Genomic DNA, 22,371 nt, shown 5'->3' on the forward strand with positions numbered 1-22,371 from the left:
ATATTTGAACCTCCCTGTTTATTGTCATCAACTATAGAAATTAATTTAAACCAACCAAGTGTCCATCAGCATATGTATGACTTTGCATATATATGTAAAACATATATATGTATATATATATATATATATATATATATATATCCTATACTATTCAGCTGTAAAGAAAAATGTGATGCCAAATTGCAGGAAAATTGATGGACTTAGAACTTCTGCTGCTAAGAAAGCTCATGAAATCCTAAAAGGCGATGTATTTCAAGCCTCCGCATCTGCGGGTCTAGCGGACAACATAAACATATATGTAAATAAATGAGCATGCGATACAGTATAACATGCAGAGAAGAAAGCGATACATTCTAAAGGCCTTTTAAATGATTTAAATAGTTCACTGAAACGACCTAAAGTTTGCCACGAATTAAACTTTAAATATTTATTTGATCTTTTAATTACTTTTTTAGTTATCACAACAAATCATTGGCGTGATGTTCCTTAGCGACCAGCCTTGAATATACAAAGCATGTTTAAGAAAAGATTAATAATTCTGTGCAGCAGAATATAAATACTAAAGTGTTTGGCGGTCATGTTCCTTCTTTGGGTTTCTAAATGATTACTTTACAAATATCTCCTGAGACTAAAAAGGGTTTTGGCTTGAGAGTTCCACCGTGGTTATGTTCTACCACAAACGCGCTTGAGAATGTCCTGTGAGTGAATCACAGACAATGCGGTAATCTAAGCTACCGGATCACCTGCGAGTGACTCGTGTAACTGAGTGTTTCTTGCGCTGTAAGGTATAACTAATTAGCACGCTGTAATCATCGCCGCTTTCCAGCACAAAGCAAGCAAACATCCTTCATTTGTTTGAGTCTAACACACTCAACAACTAGGCGTTTGCTTTTCCCTCAGCCTATGATTGACAGCCAATATTGGCAGGCCTAAATGATAGGATATATTTAAGTCTGCCAATATTGGTGTAATTCAGTTTAGCATGCAGATAATATTACCATTGTTTCTAATATCTAAGGAAACATGAATATGCTACTTAGATTTTATTTTTAGTTAATTAGCGTATCATCTTTCTAAAGGTTTTTCTCATTAAGAATATAGAAATCTGTTTAGGATGCTCTCTGGGGAGCTGGAGAATCGGCCCAGTGAATGATGTGCTTGCCCTGCAGGCATGCAGACCAGAGCTCGTACCCCTAGCTCTCATGCAAACTCTCACTATGGAAAGGCAGTCCTCTTACCCCAGTGCTAAGAGCAACGCCGAGTGGGTCCTGGAGGCCTTGTGGCCAGCAAGTCCATCTGAAATGAATAGCTTCAGGTTAAGTGAGAAACTCTGCCTCAGAAGTAATGCGGAGAGTGACTTGAGACCTCTGTCCCACACATACCTTCCACGTCAGCCATACCTGCATACACATTTGTGCATACAATTCGCATAAAAATCAAAACGCTTCCTTTAGAAGAAACACATGTAATATGCATTAAGTTAATCATGAAATAAGAGATACTTTAGGCTTTCATACTGAAGCGTCAATCCGTCTGGAATATTCTGCTTGGTGGAACTGCAGTGTTAACAATAGCGCCCATCAGTAAGCGCTAATGGTTTGCCTCATGTTGGCCAGACATTTAAATCTCAGGTAACCAGGAGATGGTTACCATAGTTCCCCCTGCCTTATGCATGGAAACATTCTGTCTTTCTTCAAGGTCATACACGACTATAATAATATAAGTTCAAACTGGCATTTGCTTGAACTGCTGTGACTCCTCACTGAAAAACACTTGGGGCGGCATACAGGAAAGAAATGACAATGGTGCTTTCTGCTGTGCTATCAGGAAAGTACCCGCCATTTTACAGGAGTTTGGAAGGGTAGAGACAGAGGTCAGAGTTGCCCATTACAACAGCATGAAGATCCACTAGTGCACATGTCTAGTCAGTGAATTAAAACACACAGATGATTCCTACACGACCCCTGCCATCTCCCTGGCCCAGGCATGCGTAGAAACCAATGCCTCCAGATCAAGGCCGATAAAAACACACACACACACACACACAAAGGCTGAGTGGGAAATAACGCAAAAAAAAGTCAATAACCAACACCTGGGCAGGAACGCTGTATTGCATTAACGTCTCCATGGCCTCAAAATACAAAGAGGCGCATTAATAATTTGTTCTTACAAAATAACTATCAACAGACAGAAGCAAGCTCAAGAATATAGGTAGCCACTGAAATGGACAAGAATATTGAAAGGGCTTAATTAAAAAAAGCATGCAGTTAAGCAATCAAATGCCATTTTTGAATAACGAATTGTTAAAACACTGGCAATGAAGTTCAGAGCAAAACCTCCATTCATCATTCAAACAGTTGTTAGGACACAAATGGGTGCATCAGGAGCTGAAGTGATGTTTTAAAAACGCATCAAGTGACTTTAGAATGTCTTTAATATGTTTAGCCATTCTGCTTACCTTTTTAAAGACTTAGCTGGTGTCTATCTGGCTGGCCTCAAACTTCCTTTGCTGCACCATCGACCTCTGACCTTCCTGCCTCTTCTCCCAAGACCCTGGGAGTGTAGACGTACACCAAGCCACTGCGTTCGGTCTGTAAGTTGATAGAGCGCAGAGCTTCAAGCATGTAACGTGGCAGGTGAGCTCCCTAACCACTGAGCTACACCCCCAGCCCTTTGCCTCTACAAATGTTTCTAAGGAAATTTCATAAATACATGAAGAATTTTGGATATACTGATATTTGGTATACCTCAATTTCCCATAGGTTAAAAAAAATCAACTGGGAAATTGCTAGATTTCCACATAACTCCTTGGAAGTCGTGAATACCAAGTAAAATGCTGTTAAATACTGAAGTCAAAGGTGTGTGACACAATGTGGAGTCAGCAGGAGATTGGGTAACAGGGAAGTTATCTATTGACGTCAGTAAGAGTAAGATGAGTATCACTGCATTGGGGGATGCAAGGTTTCAATGAACCGAGGACATAAGATGGGGGCTCGGCTTAGCCAGTGTCTGAGAGCCTGGCTGCTTTTGCAGATACCAGGTTTAGTTCACAGCACCAGCAAGCATGATGACCACAGCCGTCTATAACTCTAGAGCCATGGGAACCTGACAAGCTCTCCTGGCCTCCTGGAACACCACACTCTTACACACACTGTTTATAAACACAGGCAAGAAAATGCTCGTCTGCACTGAAAGGTTAAGCTGGAGGATGGAAATGTGCACACAAAACACCATCTCGGAAATAAGGGATTGGGAAAGGCCAGTCAGCCTGGTGGCTTGGATGTAAAGATGGAGATTCACATATGCACCTAAGAGGCATTGGGGAAATGCTCATGAGCTGACAGGAAAGGACCAAGAGAACGGGGGAATGAAAGGCACCCACCCAGAGATCACTGTGAACACAAGGCAGGAGGAGGTGGTAAAATGGGATGCAGGATCTGAGGAAGCTGTGTGGTTCTCTAGAGGAAATGTCCTCGGTGTGAAACAACAGCAGATCCAGCACATAGGAGCAGAAATGCGTGTCTGTTGATAGCCACGACGATCTTCACGCTTTGAGGAAACCAAGGCTCCTGCAGACTAGGAAAGCAAATGGAAATAAGAACTTCAGTTAAGAACACTACATTTCCCTCCAGAACTTCCACATTCTACTGCTGTACTGTCATTTGCCAGTCCCTGCTTAACTGGCTTCGAGCAAAGCATCTCCACGATGGGAAACAAGTTACCGCTTTGTGTTGACAAGGACAGTGTCTTAGCTAGGGTTTTACTGCTATGAACAGACACCGTGACCAAAGCAACTCTCGTAAGGACAGCATTTAATTGGTTCAGAGGTTCAGTCCATTATCATCAAGGCAGGAACATGGCAGCATCCAGGCAGGCATGGTGCAGGAGGAGCTGAGAGTTCTACATCTTCAGTGAAGGCTGCTAGGAGAAGACTAGCTTCCAGGCAGCTAGGATGAGGGTATTAAAGCCCACACCCGCAGTGACACAGCCACTCCAACAAGGCCACACCTCATAGTGCCAGTCCCTGGCCAAGCCTATGCAAACCATCACAGCAAGGTAGACTCTGTTGTCAAACTTCCTTGTCCCTTGAAAATGGGATTTTACATAATACACTATATTATGAATTGAGAGTAAGTCCAGTCATAACAGAAACGTTTTCAGGTTTATCCTAATCCCGTACAAGCTTAACGCATAAAATACTCATTAATATTTTATGCTATATTTATATAAATAGGGAATGGTAGAGTCAGCAAAATTGGCATCAGAATGAAGTAGAAATGCAAAGGAGAGACAGAAATCACCCGGTTCATTCATAAAACATTAAAGTCGTTCACCAGCTTCCCGCTCCTTGGCCTCCAGGATGATAACCATGGAGAGAGAGGTCTTCCCGTAACCCACTTCACCTGGCCTCACTCTGCCTTTTGAGGCCATCAAACTTACCAGCTGCACCTTGCAGTGAGATCGTGCGATTTAGTTGTCCGGGGGCAGAAGGTTGAACACTCACCCCCTATTTACTGTGTTTCCGTCTTCTGGAGAAATGACAGGTTGGACCTTCCTTTCAACGTGAAATATCTCAGGCAGGTGTTCCTCCCAGGTCATTCATAATCAACGGAGAGAGCTACCACGTGCACGCATGGTGTTGGCCCTCTGTCTGGGGACCAATCCATGAGGAATGCAAGTTTTTCTTACCACGCGTCTGTGAAATTTTTAAAGTTTTCTCTCGAAGACCTTGCCAGTCTTAATTTCTAATTCATCTTAAAAATAATCCTCCTTAGCCCCTACTGAGTGAAACAATAAGATTGGCTCTATTTCAAAGCTTTTGCTGAATAAATCATGACTGCCCTGCCAGTGGGAAAGCACCAGGGCCTCCTGTGGAGAAACTGAATATCTTTTTTTTTTAATTTTATGGTTACACTGCAGTGAAGTTTATCTTAATTAAAACAAAACAAACATCGCTTACTGTTTACGTTACTGTGGTCAAGGAACGCTACAACTCAGAAGATTAAGAATATTTTTGAAGAATAGAAAGCGAAGTCTTATAGTAACTGGTTTGAGTCTCTATAGAAGCCTTGGCTTGAGCAGTAATATATCTTTAAATTTGAATTAATATGGCGGCATCTATCTCTTCATTCAGCATCAACATCGATTAGATCGATCGGCTTCCCACCAGAGAGCCTCTTTTTATCTCTGCAGAAAGGATGTATTCATTTTGTTTTCATTTTTTATGACATAAATATCTGTGTCTTTGTGTATAGATGTGTGCACATGAGTGCAAGTGCCCTTGAAGGCCAAAAGACAGCACGCAGTCCCCTGAAACTTCAGTTACAGTGGACTGGGAGCCACCATGTGGGTGCTGGGTACTGAACCTGTGTCCTCTGCAAGAGCAGCCAGTGTTGTCACCTGCCAAGCTCTCTCTCCAGCCTTGAAATCCTTTTCTTGCAATAAGAAAGTTCTATTTAAAAATTAAATCTCAGTCAGGTCTATTGGCTCCCGTGGGAGGTGGAGGCTGAAGGATCAGGAGTCTAGAGTCACTCTCCGCTACATACCAAATTTAAGGCCAGCTTGGGCTACATGACACCCTGTGTCAAAAAATAAATTAAATCACCTTAATCACAATTTTAAATAATCTTGACATCTTTCCCTTTGAAAGTACTTTCAGATTGCCTTAGATCATTTGTACGAATTTGGCCTTTAAGCATTTGCTTACAGAGTGTGAAAGTCTTGTGGTCAAAGCAAATCCAAACCTGTATCCTCCAGTAAGGAAAAGACTAAGTCACTTACAGGTTAAGCTAATATATCATATTAATGTTTAAACTAATATAGCATATTAATTAGGCAGTAAACTCTGGGTCCTAGGTAACATGGGTATGATCTTTTTTTCTCCTCAACATAATTAAGGATTTCATTTAGCAAACAAATGAACTGATTATTTTTACCACATGTAAAGACTCTTGTTACACATTTTGAACTTTGGTTAAGCACCTTAATTCATCAGCGCCCAGGGTGTCATAGCATGGACAGGATCAGGCTGTCACGGAGGCCTCTCCTATGGCTGAAAACATATTTTATCTCACCCAGTAGAGGGATCCTGAGTGGCTTTGGTTTTCAGTTCACTCCCAGGGCTTTCTCTAAATTTTAAAGTTAACCGTCATAGCTGTTCATAACAATTAGCTGACAAAGTAAAATGACATGCGGCAGGCTTGCATTTGATTTCCAGTCAACTCGAGCAACACAGGCCGCTCGGAGTTAGTGCTGTGTGCTTTGTGTGAAGACCATAGCATACTTCAGCTCAGGATCTGAGAGAGGTTAGCAGGGAGAACATCATTAACCCACAGATTTGGTAAAGGTACCCACAGACCCATTGCAGGACATTTGGAAAGGGGCATTAGAAATCAGCTCTGAGTAGGGCTGCTACACTCATTATACTCAGGCATGAAACAGCCAATACCTTGATACCAGGTTAAATCAATACTCACCGAGGCTAATAATTATCAAACCTCATTCTATTAGAGTTGATGTTGAACCAGCCTGGTTTTCTGATTTCTCTTAAAATAAATGGTTTGAGAGAGAAACCTGGCGTTCCACAGTAACTCAACCTTGGTAGGGATTGAATGTGTGCTATTTTAGTCTGGGTTCTTGAATGTTTTAGATTAGTAAGGTCTACAGAGTGTTTCTCTTCCCTAGAGACTAGCTGGAGAAATAAATGAAACCTTGAGATAGAATCAGATCTCTACCTGTTCTCCTAGGGGAGGAGCTGCAATATTGTGTAGGCTGAGGAGAGACGGATATATATATATATATATATATATATATATATAATTTTGTAAAGGATACAAACTGTTAGCATCACATGTTTATTGTCTCTGTGTTGTAGGTGACTGCGTTTCTGTAGATTGTTTTGTTATTACTTTAATTGTTGTGGGTGTGTTAAAAAAATAGCAAAGGGTTTGCAAGTGAGATTTCCCCCGAGATAATAAATATTTCTCTGAGATAATAAAGGTTTTATTGTATTTAGCCAGTTTTATTTTAAGCTAAATATACTGTGTGCGCTCTTTGCACTAAAGAAATAAAACCACATTGGCATGAGGACTATGATGGGTAGTTACCTTTTATTAGCTGGAGGTAATCAGAAAAAAAGATCGTTTGAGTGCACAAATAAAACTCTGTCTTGTCCACTTCGCCGCAGAGTGAAAGCTGATGGCATCAATGTATGCCCCATGGAAGAACTTCCGTTTCAAATCCCTGACAGCCCTTTGCTAACCAACTCATGCTTCCCAGCCCAAGGATTGGAATTTAGCCTGTTACTACATCTTTAACTTAAGACATTTAACGTTTACTGTCCATGTTCCCCTGAAAGAGGAATAACAATAACCGAGTAGCACTGGTTTGCAGAAACGCCCATCATGCCATTTTGTTTTTATCTGGGCCCTGTCGGTTGTGACAAAACACCTTACAAGGGGCAATTTAGAGAAGTGGGGTTTTCTTCAGCTCATGGAACACAGCCGCGGGGGAGGTTGAGGTGCAGAAGCATGAAGTCCTGCCTGCAGTCAGGAAGCAGAAGGTGACAAAGACTGGCGCCCGACTTGCTCCACAGCCTGAGACCCCAGCCTGTGCAGTGGTCCCGCCCGCCCACATTTAGGAAGGGTTTCCCACTTCAGTTACCTGAAGGAAGAAAATCCCTCTCAGGCCTGCCGGAGACTTATCTTTTCGGTGATTCTACATCCAGGCAGGGAGACAATATTAACTATCACATTAATATTGTAACATTTGGCTATATTCATCTTCTATAAATGGCCTGCTTAGAGGAAGTGTTAAAAGTGCAGCTAAACCGCTGAATCTTACCCCCAACCCCCAAATTTCTAAAAGCTGCCGGTGACCCTGTCTCTCAGTATTCGGAAAATCAAAGCGTTCTAGTTCTTCCAGTAGTGCACACTTCACAGCACGCTGATGAATGATTCTTTTGCTGGAGTACCGGATATTGATCCCCCCCCCCCCCGATTGTTAGAAGATCATTTCTCACCGAGTCCTATCGCAACCCAGAACTTTTTTGTTTTTAATGTGAGAATAAGCGTTTACTTAGTGCGGCTTGTGTAAGCCCAGCACAGTGAACTGTTGAGGCCCAAGGACTCTCAAGAGTTTGGGAGCAGATTGGTCATCAAATGGAGACTATAATAGTTAATTTTCTCTTGCGGTAATAAAATACCCCGAGAAAATCAACTTAAAGAGGGAAAGATTTATTTTATTTATTTGATGCTTCTAGGAAAAGAGAGTCTGCCGTGGAAAAGAAGACGCGGCAGTAATCAGAGAAAGCATGGTTGGTGGCGGGAACCGGAAACGGGCTAGTCCCATAGTCAACACATCCAGAGAGAACAGAGAGAGGGAGGGAAGGAAGGAGGGAGGGAGGAGGGAGGAAGGGGGCGAGGAGGGAGACAGGGAGAGGAGGGGGAGGGGATGGGAAGGAGAGGGGAGGGAGGGAGGGGGAGAGGGAGGGAGAGAGAGATTATAAAGCCTCAAAACCCACCCCCCAGTGACATACTTCCTACAGCAAGGATCTGTGACCTACAGCTTCCTAAACCTTCCTGAACAGAGCACTAACCAAGGACCAAGTACTCAAAAAAATCAAGACGATAGGAACATCTCTCAAAGGTACCACACAGATCTTGTCCCAAATAGAAAAAAAGAAAATAATCCTTCGAACCTTTTTATCCTACAAAACAATGCTATATATTTATTTCAAAGACAGCGCCCTTGTAAGTGGAGATTTGCAAGGTGTATTCGCTGTAATGAGAATCAGTACTCACACCTGTGCCTCTGCTATTATCCTTTTCCCATAAAACAAATGTAAGCATTCGCATAGCATTTTGATATTATGTTTATTTATTATTCTCATTTACATAAATAGTGCCATGAAATACTTTCAAAGAACAGGAGGTGTTTATGAGTAGGGAACAGGGCAATCATGCACACGCATTTAACCTTTCAGTGTTCATCTTAAACATCACCTATGTGGTTGGCTGTACTTAGCATAGCAAGCGGCACACAGCTAGGATCAAGGATTTGTTGGGAGAATAAATAATGAAGGTGCGGAAATTGTAATAGGCCGGTAGAAATGAAGAAGAAAAAAATGAACTTTCACCTGTATTCCTAGAAATTTGACTAATTGAAAACATAATTGTATCAAGACCTAAGCCCAGGGGACCTACGTAAAATCTAGATATTCAAGCTGACGTTGTGATTTCAGCACTCGCACTCTATGATTGTGACCTTGCCAACATGGCCTCCTTGGTGCTTACAACTTCTCTACAGTGCCTACCTCTGTTGCCACACTATGCCCTCCTCTCTCTCTCTCTCTCTCTCTCTCTCTCTCTCTCTCTCTCTCTCTCTCCCTCCCTCTCCCTCTCCCTCTCCCTCCCTCCCTCCCTCTCTCTCTCTCTCTCTCTCTCTCTCCCTCTCCCTCTCCCTCTCCCTCTCCCTCTCCCTCTCCCTCTCTCCCTCCCTCCCTCTCTCTCTCTCTCTCTCTCTCTCTCTCTCTCTCTCTCTCTCTCTCGATACACTAGACGTCCTATTTCTCTGCGGGACCTAGAATCCCCAAACAGAAAGTGGCTGTCTCTCCTTTCTGGTCTGCGCTACTCCACAGAACACCTACTTGAATGTTCCTCCCTGCCTGCCTCTGGCTTCTTCTTCCTTGTCTCTAGCCTAACATGATCCAACAGAAACACCACATGCCCTAATATTGTTTTTCAAGTCACAAAAAGAAATAGAAAAGGAAGCAAATGAAGAAAGATATTCATGCATTAAAAATATCCACCGTATCATGTATTTATGTGTATCTGTGATGCTATGTGTACTGTTGCTCTGTGTGTGTGTACGTCCTATTGTATGCTGGCAATGGTGGAGGTCAGAGCAAGGGGCCGAATCCCTGGGGCTGCCGCTATAGACTGCTTTGTGCACACTGACAGGAGTGCTGAGAACCAAACTTGGGTCCTTCAGAATACTAGCCAGTGCCTTCAACTGCGGTGCCACATTTCTAGCTCTTCTGATTCTTAAAGCAATAAGCAGGAATATTATATCAACACACTGACAGTTGTTATTGAGATATTTCATATTGCACCTTGTGACAAACCTTCTCAACAACTGTCATGTAGCCAGCCCAAGAACATAAATATTTGGCAGTGGGTGTTCAATGGCCGGCCACTGTACTTAACAGCTCAACACTAGGCTGTAAAAAACCATATTACTAAACTAAATCTAAAGTAATATAGCAGTTAGATATAAGAATGACAATTGCAAATTCTCAACAGAAAATAATAAAGATGGGATGGACAGATGACTCAGTGGTTAGGTACCCTACTCTTCCAAAGGTCCCAGGTTCAATTCCCAACAAGCACATGGTGGCTCACAACCATCTGTAACTCTAATTCTAGGGGTTCTGATGCCCTCTTGTGGCTTCCATGGGCACCCGGCATTCACATGGTGCATAGACATTGCTGGTGCATGAATATACGTATGGATGAAATACCCATGTACATAAATTAAAATAAAGAATCATCTTTAAAGTTGTAGATAGTTTAGAACATGTTAACAAAATATTATTCTTGCCTACACTGCTGGAAACAGATTTTTGCAGGTATTTACTAAGTTTTCAGGGTAAAGGCCCCCAAATGACTACATGAAATCTTCTTCTTGGTAATCTGTCATGTATTTCTGTACTTAGCCAGGTTTCTGTGAACCGAATACATTAGCGGCATCCATCCTCTTCACTGATCAACAGCCAGAGATACAAGAATTTACAGCTGCAGTGGAAAATGTTGGACCCAAGAAAATTAAAAACTACATTTTCAAAAAGAAAAAGAAAAAGAAGTCCTATAGTAACTAGAAGCCGCCCTTTGAAAGTGTCATCTGTGTTTGCGTTTAATTGAGATGACAGCATCTGTCTCTCTACCCTTCATCAGCACTGGTTAGCGTGACAGTGCTTTCCCCAGAGAGTGTGCCTCTCCTGGACTCTCTGTACATCACTGGTTCTTCTCCTCTTCAAGGCTTCCTTTATCCTTCCTTTCGTTTCCCCCCAGAACTTCAGGAGCCAATGCAAGGTCACATAATTTTAAACGTGCTTTACAGATCATGACAACAAATCAGAAAACACTTTAGTGTTGCATTTAACTCATCTATTTAATAAGCATGGGGTATTATTACAACGTGCTGTCAAGTTTGATATTGAGAGACAGCAACAGCCCTTCATCTCACAGAAGGGTCCATTTTTTATTTAACACAGCACGTTTTAAACTGGAAATTAACTTTGACCATCATGTCATTCGAATTTGGAAAAAAAATTTACAGGAAAAAATGTTGAGGGACAGAAAGAAACAAGGCAGATCCATACGCCCAAAATAAAAAGTGGGGGCTTACATTTAATTTTCTTTTCTCTTTTTATTGGAAATAGATTTTTTAGCACAATATATTCTGATTATGGTTTCCCCTCTCTCGGCTCGTCAAAGATCCCTTTCAATTCTCCACCCACCCAAGCCCACACTTTTTCTTTCTCTCATTAGGATGCAAACAGACACCTAAAAATGTATTTATGATCATAAAGTCAATTAAAAAGAATTTCCTTGTTGATCTTTTGGTCTAAACATTAGTATATCGGTTCTAAGGAAGACGGCATTTAACTTGAGAGAGTTAAGTTTAATTGCCATACCTAATGCAATAGAGCCTGGTAAATACGTGTGCAAAATGCATGCTGTCTCCACGACATCAGTCTGCTTACGGGATGAAATGGTCCCCACGGACATCATGGCATCAATCTGACCACCCTGTGGCACGCTGCGGTGGCTGGCTGAAACCCACTCTGACCATGCATAGAGTATCCTTTAATTCAATATACCCATTTAATAATTTTCCACCTTAATGCATTAGAAAACAGAGTATGTTGGGATACACTGCTAGAGATGCACATTCTCTTTCAGCATCCATTTCTACACATTACACAAATGTATTTATGATATAAAATCATGCACATACACATATGTATGGAGAAACACATTCACATGCATACACTCACAGCTTATCATTGTGAGACTTATCAGACCAAGTTTTTTCTTTAGTTTTATTTAATTTTTTAATTTTCTTTAATTTTTATTAAATTGGGTATTTATTTACATTTCAAATGTAATTCCCTTTCCTGGATTCCTGTCCATCAGCCCCCTAACCCTCTCTTCCCCCTTAAGCAAACAAGGCAACCAAGGTGTCAGGGAAGCACGCCTTTACACAGTATGTGATAGTCTGTGAAAATATGATTGTGCCTCTCCTTCTTTCTCCCCAGGGATCACTGTCTAGGGAGCCACAAAATATTTCAGAAAAGTAAATCTGTCATTCAACTCCATCTCCAGAGAAGCAGGGACACTCCAGGAAAATTATCCCGGAAGGTAAGACTTTCTGAATGTGGGGTTTCAATTTGGCACGTTGATGCCTTTGAGGACCATGGTTCTATCTTGACGGCTCACTGTCAAACTGGAATTATTTAACTTAATGAGCAGGTGTGCGTTTCAGCATAGTTATTAAAACAAGGTAAAACATTTTCATAAAATTCCTTAATAATCCAGACTGAAACAATAACATGGACTTGTAACTGAAACCGACCTTATGGAGACAGACCGGACATTTGTCTCGTACACCCAAAAGCTGAAGTCTTAACCTTCAAGGGTTAGGGTTAGGAGATAAAGTCAATGGGTACACTCACATGTAGAAGAGATCAGAGAGCAGGGTTCTTATGAAATCAGTACCCACTCAGGCAGAGGTTAGACTTCCCCTCTCCTTTTTTCCTCCCCCCATCTCTGTTGAAATACAACTTAAGGCAACTGACTTCATTTTAGGCAGATGCTCCCCTTGAAGTTAAACCTATTGGTCACTATGATTTCAGTGCACTCAGCATATGATACTTACGGTATTATCTGGCTATAGCAACCAGGGAAGACAAATACACTCACCTCAAGGAGCCAATCAGTTTCTTAAGAAAACAGTTCGTGAGAGACTGAGGTCATCACACGCACACACTCCCACATACCCACATAGAAACCCAAAGCATAGAATGTAAACGAGGGCCACTGATGGCAGAAAAATAGCACCATTCTTGTCCTGTGGGAAGACTATTTATGTCCCCGTCAGAGTTGCTTAAATCTGGCTAGATTAATATTCATAACTGCATATACTAATCTGCCGGGAAAGGGATGAGTGTGTCTTAATGATAGAATTTCATGCTGTTAGATGCGAATTTTATTCCCCGTGTGATGTCTTGAAATACTCCCAACCCAAATTGCACAGTTGGCGTGAACTTTGATATTTTGTCAGGTTTCATCTACAGAATCTTCCAATTACCTGCTTTAAGCAAAAATCCCAATGCCCTGTCACTTCCATGAGATAACAGATTTCTTGCGTTGTGATTATATATATATATATGTATATATATGTATATATATATGTATATATATATATATATATATATATATATATGGTATGAGGTGTTTCATCATAAAAAAAAAAGGTAGGTGGCACATCAGCGGGCAATGTATCAGTGTGGAATATAACATAATGAGGCCAAAAGAGAGCTGTTTAGAAATTTCTCCCGGATCTGCTTCTAGCTCAGGTGTTGTTGACAGTTGCGGGGCTGGCTGTGTATCTAAAATCTAGGAGGAGTAATATCACGAAGTCCAACTGATAGCTCAACACTAATGAGCCTATGTTTCTTCAAATTTCCCCCCATGTTGCAGGAAAAGCTAAAATCATAGTATTTTATTGCCACACAGGGACACAGGGAATGAAGAAGAAATCTGTGGCTCTAATTTGCATGGCGGTAAAACAATTTATTGACTGATGCAGTTCACAAATCACTAGTGCTGTGGCTCATATAAATCAAAGTACTCAGAGACTGGAGAGATGGCTCAGTGGTTAAGACCTTCTGTTGCTCTTGCAGAGGACCCAAGTTGAATCTTTGGACCCCATGTACAGCTGCTGACAGCCATAACTTCAGCTCCAGAGGACCCAGTGCCATCTTTTGGCCTCCACAAGCACTAGCATCCAAATGCACATACCTATATATAATCACACACACACACACACACACACACACACACACATGCACGCGCGCATACCAGACAAACTTAGTTAAGACCTAAAATCCTTTGATCCAAGGTCTATCTTAAATCCGTACAATTCTAACACACTGACATATATGCACAAATCATGTGTTTTTATCTGAGACACTTTATCTAAAACATTTAATAGTCACAATTCTGGTAATCAAATGCTAATAGAAACAACTTCGCACTGTAATCCCCTCGGGATTCAGACACACAACTGGTGAGCTTACATTTAAACCAAGCCACGAGCTTTCCGAGCCTTTACACTATGCCAGCAACTTACCTAGGAGAAAGACTCTGATTTATACACCACCTCAGTTGGGATTTGAGATAAAAGGATAACTGGTCAAAGTTTCCATTCTTTGTGCTTGTTGGACTAGAATCACTTAGGAAGAGGGGCCTCAGGTGGAGTATCACCTGTGGCTCGCTTTTTGAATGATAGCTGATGATCGAGGTTCCAGTCCACTTAAGGCGGCGTCAACCCCTACGCAGGTCATCTGGAGTTGTGTAAGACAGCATGCCAAGGAGACAGAGCCAATAAGCAGCATTCTTCCACCGCCTGATCCTGGTTCCTGCCTCCAGAGTCCTGCCACGGTTTCTGTCCCTTACAACTGTAACATGTAAGGTGGAACAAAACTTTTCCTCCACAAGTTGCTTTTGCTAAGACCTTCATCACAATGCCAGAGAAGCTAAGTAGGACAATGTGTATTTTCCATAACCTCATTTTGTTTTCTGTAGCTTTATCTACCCTGCACAAAACCTAGATACCATAGGTATTTAATGAGGAGCCACATTCCGTATACATTAGGTCGCTAGTGTGGACTACCATTCTTTGATAGATGTCATGGAAAAGAAACAGGTGATAAAGCTGGTGTCTCCCTATCATCCGTAACTCAAAGTGCCAAACAGCGAAGAGATCAATAAAATGGTTCGCAGTCTCACCGCTGACAAAAAGGGAAGCAAAAGCAGGCTGGTCGTTGCACTCACCCCGTGATTAATGAAGCCGGCGCAGCTGTCCTTGTGTGCGGACAGAAGCGCATAGCCAAGTCGAGGTGCACAGTGTGCAAGCTGTATCTGTAACTCCCCGGTCTCATTCTGAGGCCGGAATCCTTGCATCCGCGACTTTTAAATGTTCCATAGTAGATTTACTCCTGAAGCTTTCCTTCCTGTGGCAAACACCACAGATTTTTATACCATCCCATAAAGATGGACCAAGAGTGTAGCAGGAATGGCAAGGCTGCCTCTCTGGAAACGCGGGGACTGCACAGTCGCAAAAGCATCTCCTGCAGGAGGACCTAATTGAGGACTGCCTGAGAGACCAAGGATTGCTGGCGCAGACAATGCCAGCCAACCAGAAACTGCTGTTTCGAAGAGACGCTTTCTTGGGACCAGTGGGGCACGGGGGGAGGGTATTAAAGAAAATTACAGCTATGTTCAGAGACCTTGCTCCGTTGTTTCACCTGCTCCCACCTGCTCTCACCTGCTCCCAGAGTCTGTGTCTTTGACTCTGTGACACTCACTTCCAACCACCAAGGGCAGGTAGTGTCAAGCAGTGGGCACAGGCAACACAGAAGAAGTGACATTCCAATTCCTGGCAGTGGTGCAGTTCATTAAAACTAATAACAACAGACAGAGCTCTGTGAGTTCGAGTTCAGCCTGCTCTAAGTAGTGAGTTCTAATTCACCGAAGATATATGGTGAGACCCTGCCTTAATAATAATTAAGAAGGGTTAAAAACATAAAAACAGACAATATGCTTGATGGCAAAGCTACTAGTGTATCCTTTACTCTCTATATATCACTTCTATTAAGAAGTCCCCATGCTCATGAATAGGACAGTGCACAAAGTTGACAAGGTGCCCATTTCGTTAAGGGTGGCATATAGGGGAATCAACTGCCCTGATTCCCAGTAGAGAACCATGCTAACCTTCACACATAGTAAGAGAAAAGTGTCCAGTGTCCCTCTTTCTCTAAACCTGGTCTTTTAGGGCACACCTAGTATTACTTTGCAAAGGAGAAGACATGACATTAAAAAAAATTAAGACTAAACAGCTAAGAAATACTCAAGATCCAAGTAGTTAAGACCACAATCCTATGGTGTGTGCAAGCCAGTGGTCTGGCAATCCCTTCAAGACCCTGGCTCCAGTGATCTAATGACTCCAACTACCTCCTGCATCTTAAAGGCTCCACCCCACCCCAAGTAGCCCCAACCTGGGGATCAAGCTTCAGCATACGGGCCTTTGAGAAAACATTCAGGATCTAAACTACAACAACCATACAATTATTGATCATAATATCAACAATTTTGACATGTCACAAGTTTTGTTCTAAAGGTTAGTACCCATTAATTATATTTTTAATGGCAAATCCTATAAACAATGAATGAAATAAAATGATACTTACTGTATTAGTTATTTTTCTATTGCCCTGACAAGACACCATGACCAAGGCAACTTAAAGAAGAAAGCATAGAGATCCCTTTATAGGAAAAGGGATCTCGGTGCCTAAAGGTTAGTCTGTGACCAGCATGGGAGGGAACATGGCAGTGGTAAGGCAGACAAGCATGATGCTTGTGTAGTAGTTAGAAGCTTACATGTGATCCATAAACAGAAGGCAGAGAGGGTGCTAACAGGGAACAGTGTGGGGTTTGAAACCTCAAAGCTCAATCCCCAGGGTTGGGGATTTAGCTCAGTGGTAGAGTGCTTGCCTAGCAAGCGCAAGGCCCTGGATTCGGTCCTCAGCTCTGGAAAAACAAAACAAAAAACAAAACAAAACAAAAGCTCAATCCCCTCAAATGACAGCTCCTTCAACAAGACCACACCTCCTCATCCTTTCCAAGCAGTTCCACTCGCTGCTGCCCATGCATTCAAATACATGTGGTTATGTTACTGTCATAGTCTGCCTCAGCTCCCAACTTGGCATAATCTAGAGTCAACGGGGAAAAGGGTGAGGAGTACTCCATCAGGCTGGCTTGTAGCTATGTCTGTGGGGCATTGTCTCGACTCTTAGTTGATGCGGAAGACTACAGCCCATCCTGGGATGGAGCATCCACTGAAAAGTGAGCCTGGGCTGCGTGTGGAAAGTAAGCAGCATTGCTCTGTGGCGTCTGCTTCGCTTCCTGCCTCTTGGCTTCTGTTCCTTCCTTGCCCTCCCGCAGTGATATTACTTAGAAGCCAAATTACACCCTTCCCTCCCCAAGCTGCTCTGGGTCATGATATTTTATCACGTCAACAGAAAGCAAACTGGGGTGGCTGTCTCCACTTTGAAACACCGAGTCTTACAGTTTTCTTTCTTGGACGCGTGCAGGATACTGAAGGATTTGATACGACCGGATGCAGCTCGTCAACTTGCATTTCCTTGTTATTTAAGTCGCCACACTTAAAATAACTGCACTTTATTTCTTTTTATAGTTCTCACAGTCTGTCCTTTCTTAATTCTACTTTTAAAGTAATAACAAGTCCTCTTCGATTTTTCAGAATTTCCAAGGTAAACACTTATGAGCCATATATTGTCCTTCCGGGAAGACTGTAAATGTAGTTAGCGTTCTGCATTCCACCAGAAATATAGTCATTATTATCACCTGATTAAATTTATTGTACTTGCGGCCTTTCAGAAATTACCTTAGTGCTTCATGAAGCTCAATTTCTCTCCAGGGCTACAATCGTTCAGAAAGGAAACCTAGTGGTCTTTAGAAATCAACTTGGATTTCAAAAGTTTTAATGCTCCCGCCTCAGTGAGGTAGGCTGTAAACATCTGAATGTCAGCATCTCTTTTGATATTTCAATTCTCTTCCAATTCCTTCCAAATGTGATCAAAAGTGCTGTCCAAATTGTATAAGCTAGTCACAGAAACAAGATTTCCTTCTAGAGCACAGGGTATTCACAGAACAACTACAGTAATCCAGTTTTCTCAAGACAAAAAATTCTTACTGTGCAGCCCAGGCTGATTTCCAACTCAACAATTCCCCAGCCTCATTATCTCAAATTCTAATATCATGGGCCTGCACCACCAGAACTAGCTTGGTAATAGATTTTACATGAGAAAAAAATTAGTTTTCCTTAATACTGTGTCAGCTTTAGAGAAACTAAATTAAACTACATTGTGAAGTGCACAATGAATTTCGTGGCAACTTAAGGTTCTCTCTATCTTTTCTGGACACTTTTAAAAGTAATTCTAGAGGCCGGAGAGATGGCTCAGTGGTAAGAGCACTGGTTGCTCTTCCAGAGAACTCCTGTTCCGTTCCCAGCGCTCCCACAGCAACACAAAATCTCCCTCAATTCCGGTTCCACTGGATCCAGCGTGCTCTACTCGCTTCAGCCATCGCATACCCCTGATGCACATGCCTATAGGCATGCAACCGTGCAAAATAAATAAATATTTGAGATAAGCATTACTTATGAACGACATCAGAAAAAAAGACCAACTGCCTCCTCACTAAAAATATATCTGGAGACCAATAAAGCATTTTTTATAGTAATTCTTAGTGGTTAATATGGAGTCGTGAAAGTGGCTGTATTTTAGATTCGTCCTTCAGCTAAATAAAAGTTATTTACATGTTTGCTTTGATTTAACTTCTTCGGATGTTAAGTTCTACATGTCCCACTGTCTTAACCACATTAGTTTTCAAATATATGTCTTAAAACGTTTGTCATGCCGCACACACTCACATGCACACACACACACACACACACACACACACACACACACACACACGCACGCACGCACTCACATCTAAATTCTTCTGCCTCTCTTCCAGTCAATATTCTTGCAAAACCCCCGTGCAAGAGCTTAAGAGTGGCTTACCCTTCATCGTAATGGCGTCAGTTGACCACACGAGGGCGACAAATTCAACTGACTCTCTCTGACTCTCTCTCTCTCTCTCTCTCTCTCTCTCTCTCTCTCTCTCTCTCTCTCTCTCTCTCTCTCTCTCTCTCTCTCTCTCTCTCTCTCTCTCTCAACACGTTGTAATTTCTCATGTTTCACCAACTTTAATATAAACTTTAGCTTTCTCTGCTTCAACGAGGAAAATACCAGCGCCACTGTTTCTGTCTAAGAGGCTCTAATGCCGACGCCTAACTCTTTAACATTTCCACAGCTTCTGTCTGTGTCCCTCAAACTATTGTGGTAGAACACCACCCTTACCCTTTCCGTGCCGCCTCACTTCCTTTTAGCCTACTCACCAAAGTAGAGAACATAAAATTTAATTCACTAGTGACCTATCTAGGACTTTCTCCTGATTTTTTTTTTTTTTAATCAGGAGCACAGGCAGTTTTAAAAATAGGGTACAGGGGCACGGGTCACCCAGGCTGTAAGAAACAGGTTTCAACAAATGTTGCCATTAGGGTGAGAGATACGCTACTGTGAGCACATGTGCATAAGATTTGCATGAATGCTTCCTGGGGAAGAGGCCATGTGTGAGCCTGTGTATAGGGGCCATAAAACTAATGTTTTTAAGATAGACGCCCCCTGTCGGTTGGAGGAAAACTAAGTCTCAACTTAGCTCCTAGAATTTATAGTTACCAATAGCTGTAATTTGTCACTTACTTAAAGAGAGCCTCTTACAGCGACACTTCAGCAACAGAACACGGTTAAGCTGCAAAAATAAATAAATAAATAAATAAATAAATAAATAAATAAATAAATAAATAAATAAATAAATAAAATTGTCTTCTGTCAATCATCTGGCAAGTGCCAAGCTGTCATGGCTTGCTTGGTGTGCACACCAAGAAAGAAAAGGTGGGGCAGGGACTAGAAAATAAGGTCTGAGGAGGAGAAGTAGGAAGGGGAGGAGAGGGAGACCAGGAAAGAGCAGAGGAAGGCAGGAAAACTGGTGTCAAAACCTGCCTTGCTCTTTCTTGGGAGAAGTTGTTTGACCTCAGTGATAGCCAGATGTTTTCCCAGGATCCTCTGGGTGTATCCTCATCCGAGGCTCGGCTCCCTGCTTCACTCACAAGCGGGGCTCACCCTGTTAGGGAAAGTAGAGGAAGTTACTTAAAACGAAGTATAAAAATGACGGATTGAGGTTATCAGAAGAGCTGAACGAGATGACAGCAGGAAGTCCCGGACCTATTTTTATCTGCTCCTCATTCAGTCTATAAATATTAATACATTCCACTCTCTGCAGAGGGATGATGACCGCAGTCGGGTCCATCTGAACCAACTTCTAGAATTTACACATATTTGGAAAATATCCAGGTAAGCTGCTCTGTTTCTATCCCAAGACACTTTTCTCCCTGCATTCTCAAAGGCCGGATCACAGTGTCTTCTCAGTCCACTGTAAATACTGTCCCTTCTCCGGGACCCCTTCGGCTGTGGCACCTCACTACAAAGCTCCCCTTGGCGAACTCTGATAATAATCACCTGTTCTTCACAGCTTCTCGTCTGTAGTGAGGAACTGCCAACACCCTGCAGAATAATATGGCTTTCATTTTGAAATATCTCAGCTGCTGGTTATTGTGCTCCGAATTATTTCATTTTCTTATTCATTTTGTGTATCAGGGCATTCGTGTAACTCAACTCTTTGTAAAAGCCCAATTCCCCACACCTTGAAAAGTCACCATCTCCTGTTTAAAATTCCTTCTGGACCTCCCTGATATTATTGCTATGTCATACACGGAAGAGTGTGAATTCAAATTGGGCAACTCAAATGACAGGAAACGGGCACCTCGCAATTGACCCTCGCACCTGCATGTATGCCCATTGTTCTCCGAGTAGATGCATCAGTAAAATGAGCATTAGAAGGCATCAGGGCTGTGTGTTGGGTTTTCCTGGAATTAAATTGTTAGGAGAAAAAAAAAACAGGAAGAACCTGGGGTGTGGGAAGTGGAAGTCAGATGTGTTTGTGTTGGGGTGGAGGTGTCATAAGTCTCTAAAACGAAGCCTACTATAAAGCTAGTTAAATTTGTTTGTGGCATATTAATAACACTCATCACTCTATGAAGCCCTTGAATATTCTGCACGAATTTTCTCACCTAAATCTCTCCTCACCTCATGGCTGTGAAGACCCATCTTGTCTGCTTCAGACATGGAATCCAAGGCTTGGAGAGCTCAGAATAGAGACTCCAGGATCCTAAGTCACTGTTAGTGTGAATGCCGAACTCACTTGCAGTGGAACCACCAAAGGCCGCATCTTCACAATGAAGCAAGACTTCTCTACATTGACTTTGCCCAGAACCACTCTCATATCATCCAGGCTCATTCTGTATCATCGTATGTGGTTAGGACTGAAAAGGCCTCTCAACATCATCCAATCCAAGTTCTTTCTGCAACATAGTTACTAGAACCACATACAGGTTCCTGGACATATTAACTAAGGCTGCAGCTTAATTTTTACAAAATAAGCCTACCCAAAGGTCATGGAGAAATGAATACCAAAGAGTGAAACCAGAAGTAAGGTAGAGAGATAGAAAACCTACCACGTTTCTAGTAAGTTCCAAATGAGGAAATTCCTGGGTGAGGACGTGTTCTTTCCAACCTGACTGTCTGAGTATTGGGACTTGAGCCTAGTTCTTGGGCTTTGGGATGGAGAAGCAGATATGAGGAGACAATCACACAGGAGACATCTCTATTCTTGTCTCGCACGTGCCACCACTTGCCCCTTTCTGTCTGGTGGCCTTGGCCGTGCATAAGTGTCCACTGAATTAAGTGAGAGCAAAGCAAACGTCTTACTATATTAAATGGCTGAGGACATCCAACAGGGACAGCTTAGGCTCCTGCACCTTTATACTCTCCCCTGAGAGTAATGGACGACAGTCTGGGAAGGCAGGATAAGATGCTATACAACAATACCCTTCCTCCTTCATTATACATATTACTGTATCTTTTACTTGCCTGATGTAATTGTTTTGTCAGAGGCTTACTGCCTCTGTCCACACACTCAGACAGGGAGAGGGAAGGGTCAGGAAGACTGCAAGTGCAATGCCTTTCTGGACTACCTATCAAAATCCCTTCTCAACAAAACAGGGCCATCAAGCCCTTGATGGCTAGAGTAAGGACAGAGGCTTTTCTCTGGGTCTCTGCCTTCTAAGTTTTATCTATTTCTCACAAGTTAAGAAAAATTATTGACTATCAATATCTCTAATTAGTTTGCTTTTCTATTAGGTGCATATAATATTTACAAGCAAAGTGAAGGAGTAGGTGTGTTCTTGGGGGTCTTTTTAACATTAGGACCATATTTTGCATGAAAACACGCTTTACTTACCACTCCACTGGCTTGTAGAGAATTTATGTATTTTTGTCTT

The 22,371-nt window shown here is 42.2% G+C and overlaps 1 protein-coding gene across 4 annotated transcripts in view; it reads left to right on the plus strand.

Annotated features, from left to right (window-relative positions):
• The window catches only part of Pik3c2g (phosphatidylinositol-4-phosphate 3-kinase, catalytic subunit type 2 gamma), a 367,852-nt gene that overhangs the window by 50,259 nt on the left and 295,222 nt on the right, over positions 1–22,371 (plus strand). For all 4 annotated transcript variants that reach the window (XR_010065609.1, XR_005503143.2, NM_053923.1 and 1 more), the window contains 2 exon segments: positions 12,320–12,422; positions 20,256–20,326. Coding sequence is in view for 2 of the 4 variants with exons in the window: in NM_053923.1 (NP_446375.1) it covers positions 12,320–12,422; positions 20,256–20,326 (174 nt within the window). In the remaining 2 variants the exon portion in view is untranslated.

This window comes from Rattus norvegicus, chromosome 4 (assembly GCF_036323735.1).
Source record: "Rattus norvegicus strain BN/NHsdMcwi chromosome 4, GRCr8, whole genome shotgun sequence".
NCBI lineage: Eukaryota > Metazoa > Chordata > Mammalia > Rodentia > Muridae > Rattus > Rattus norvegicus.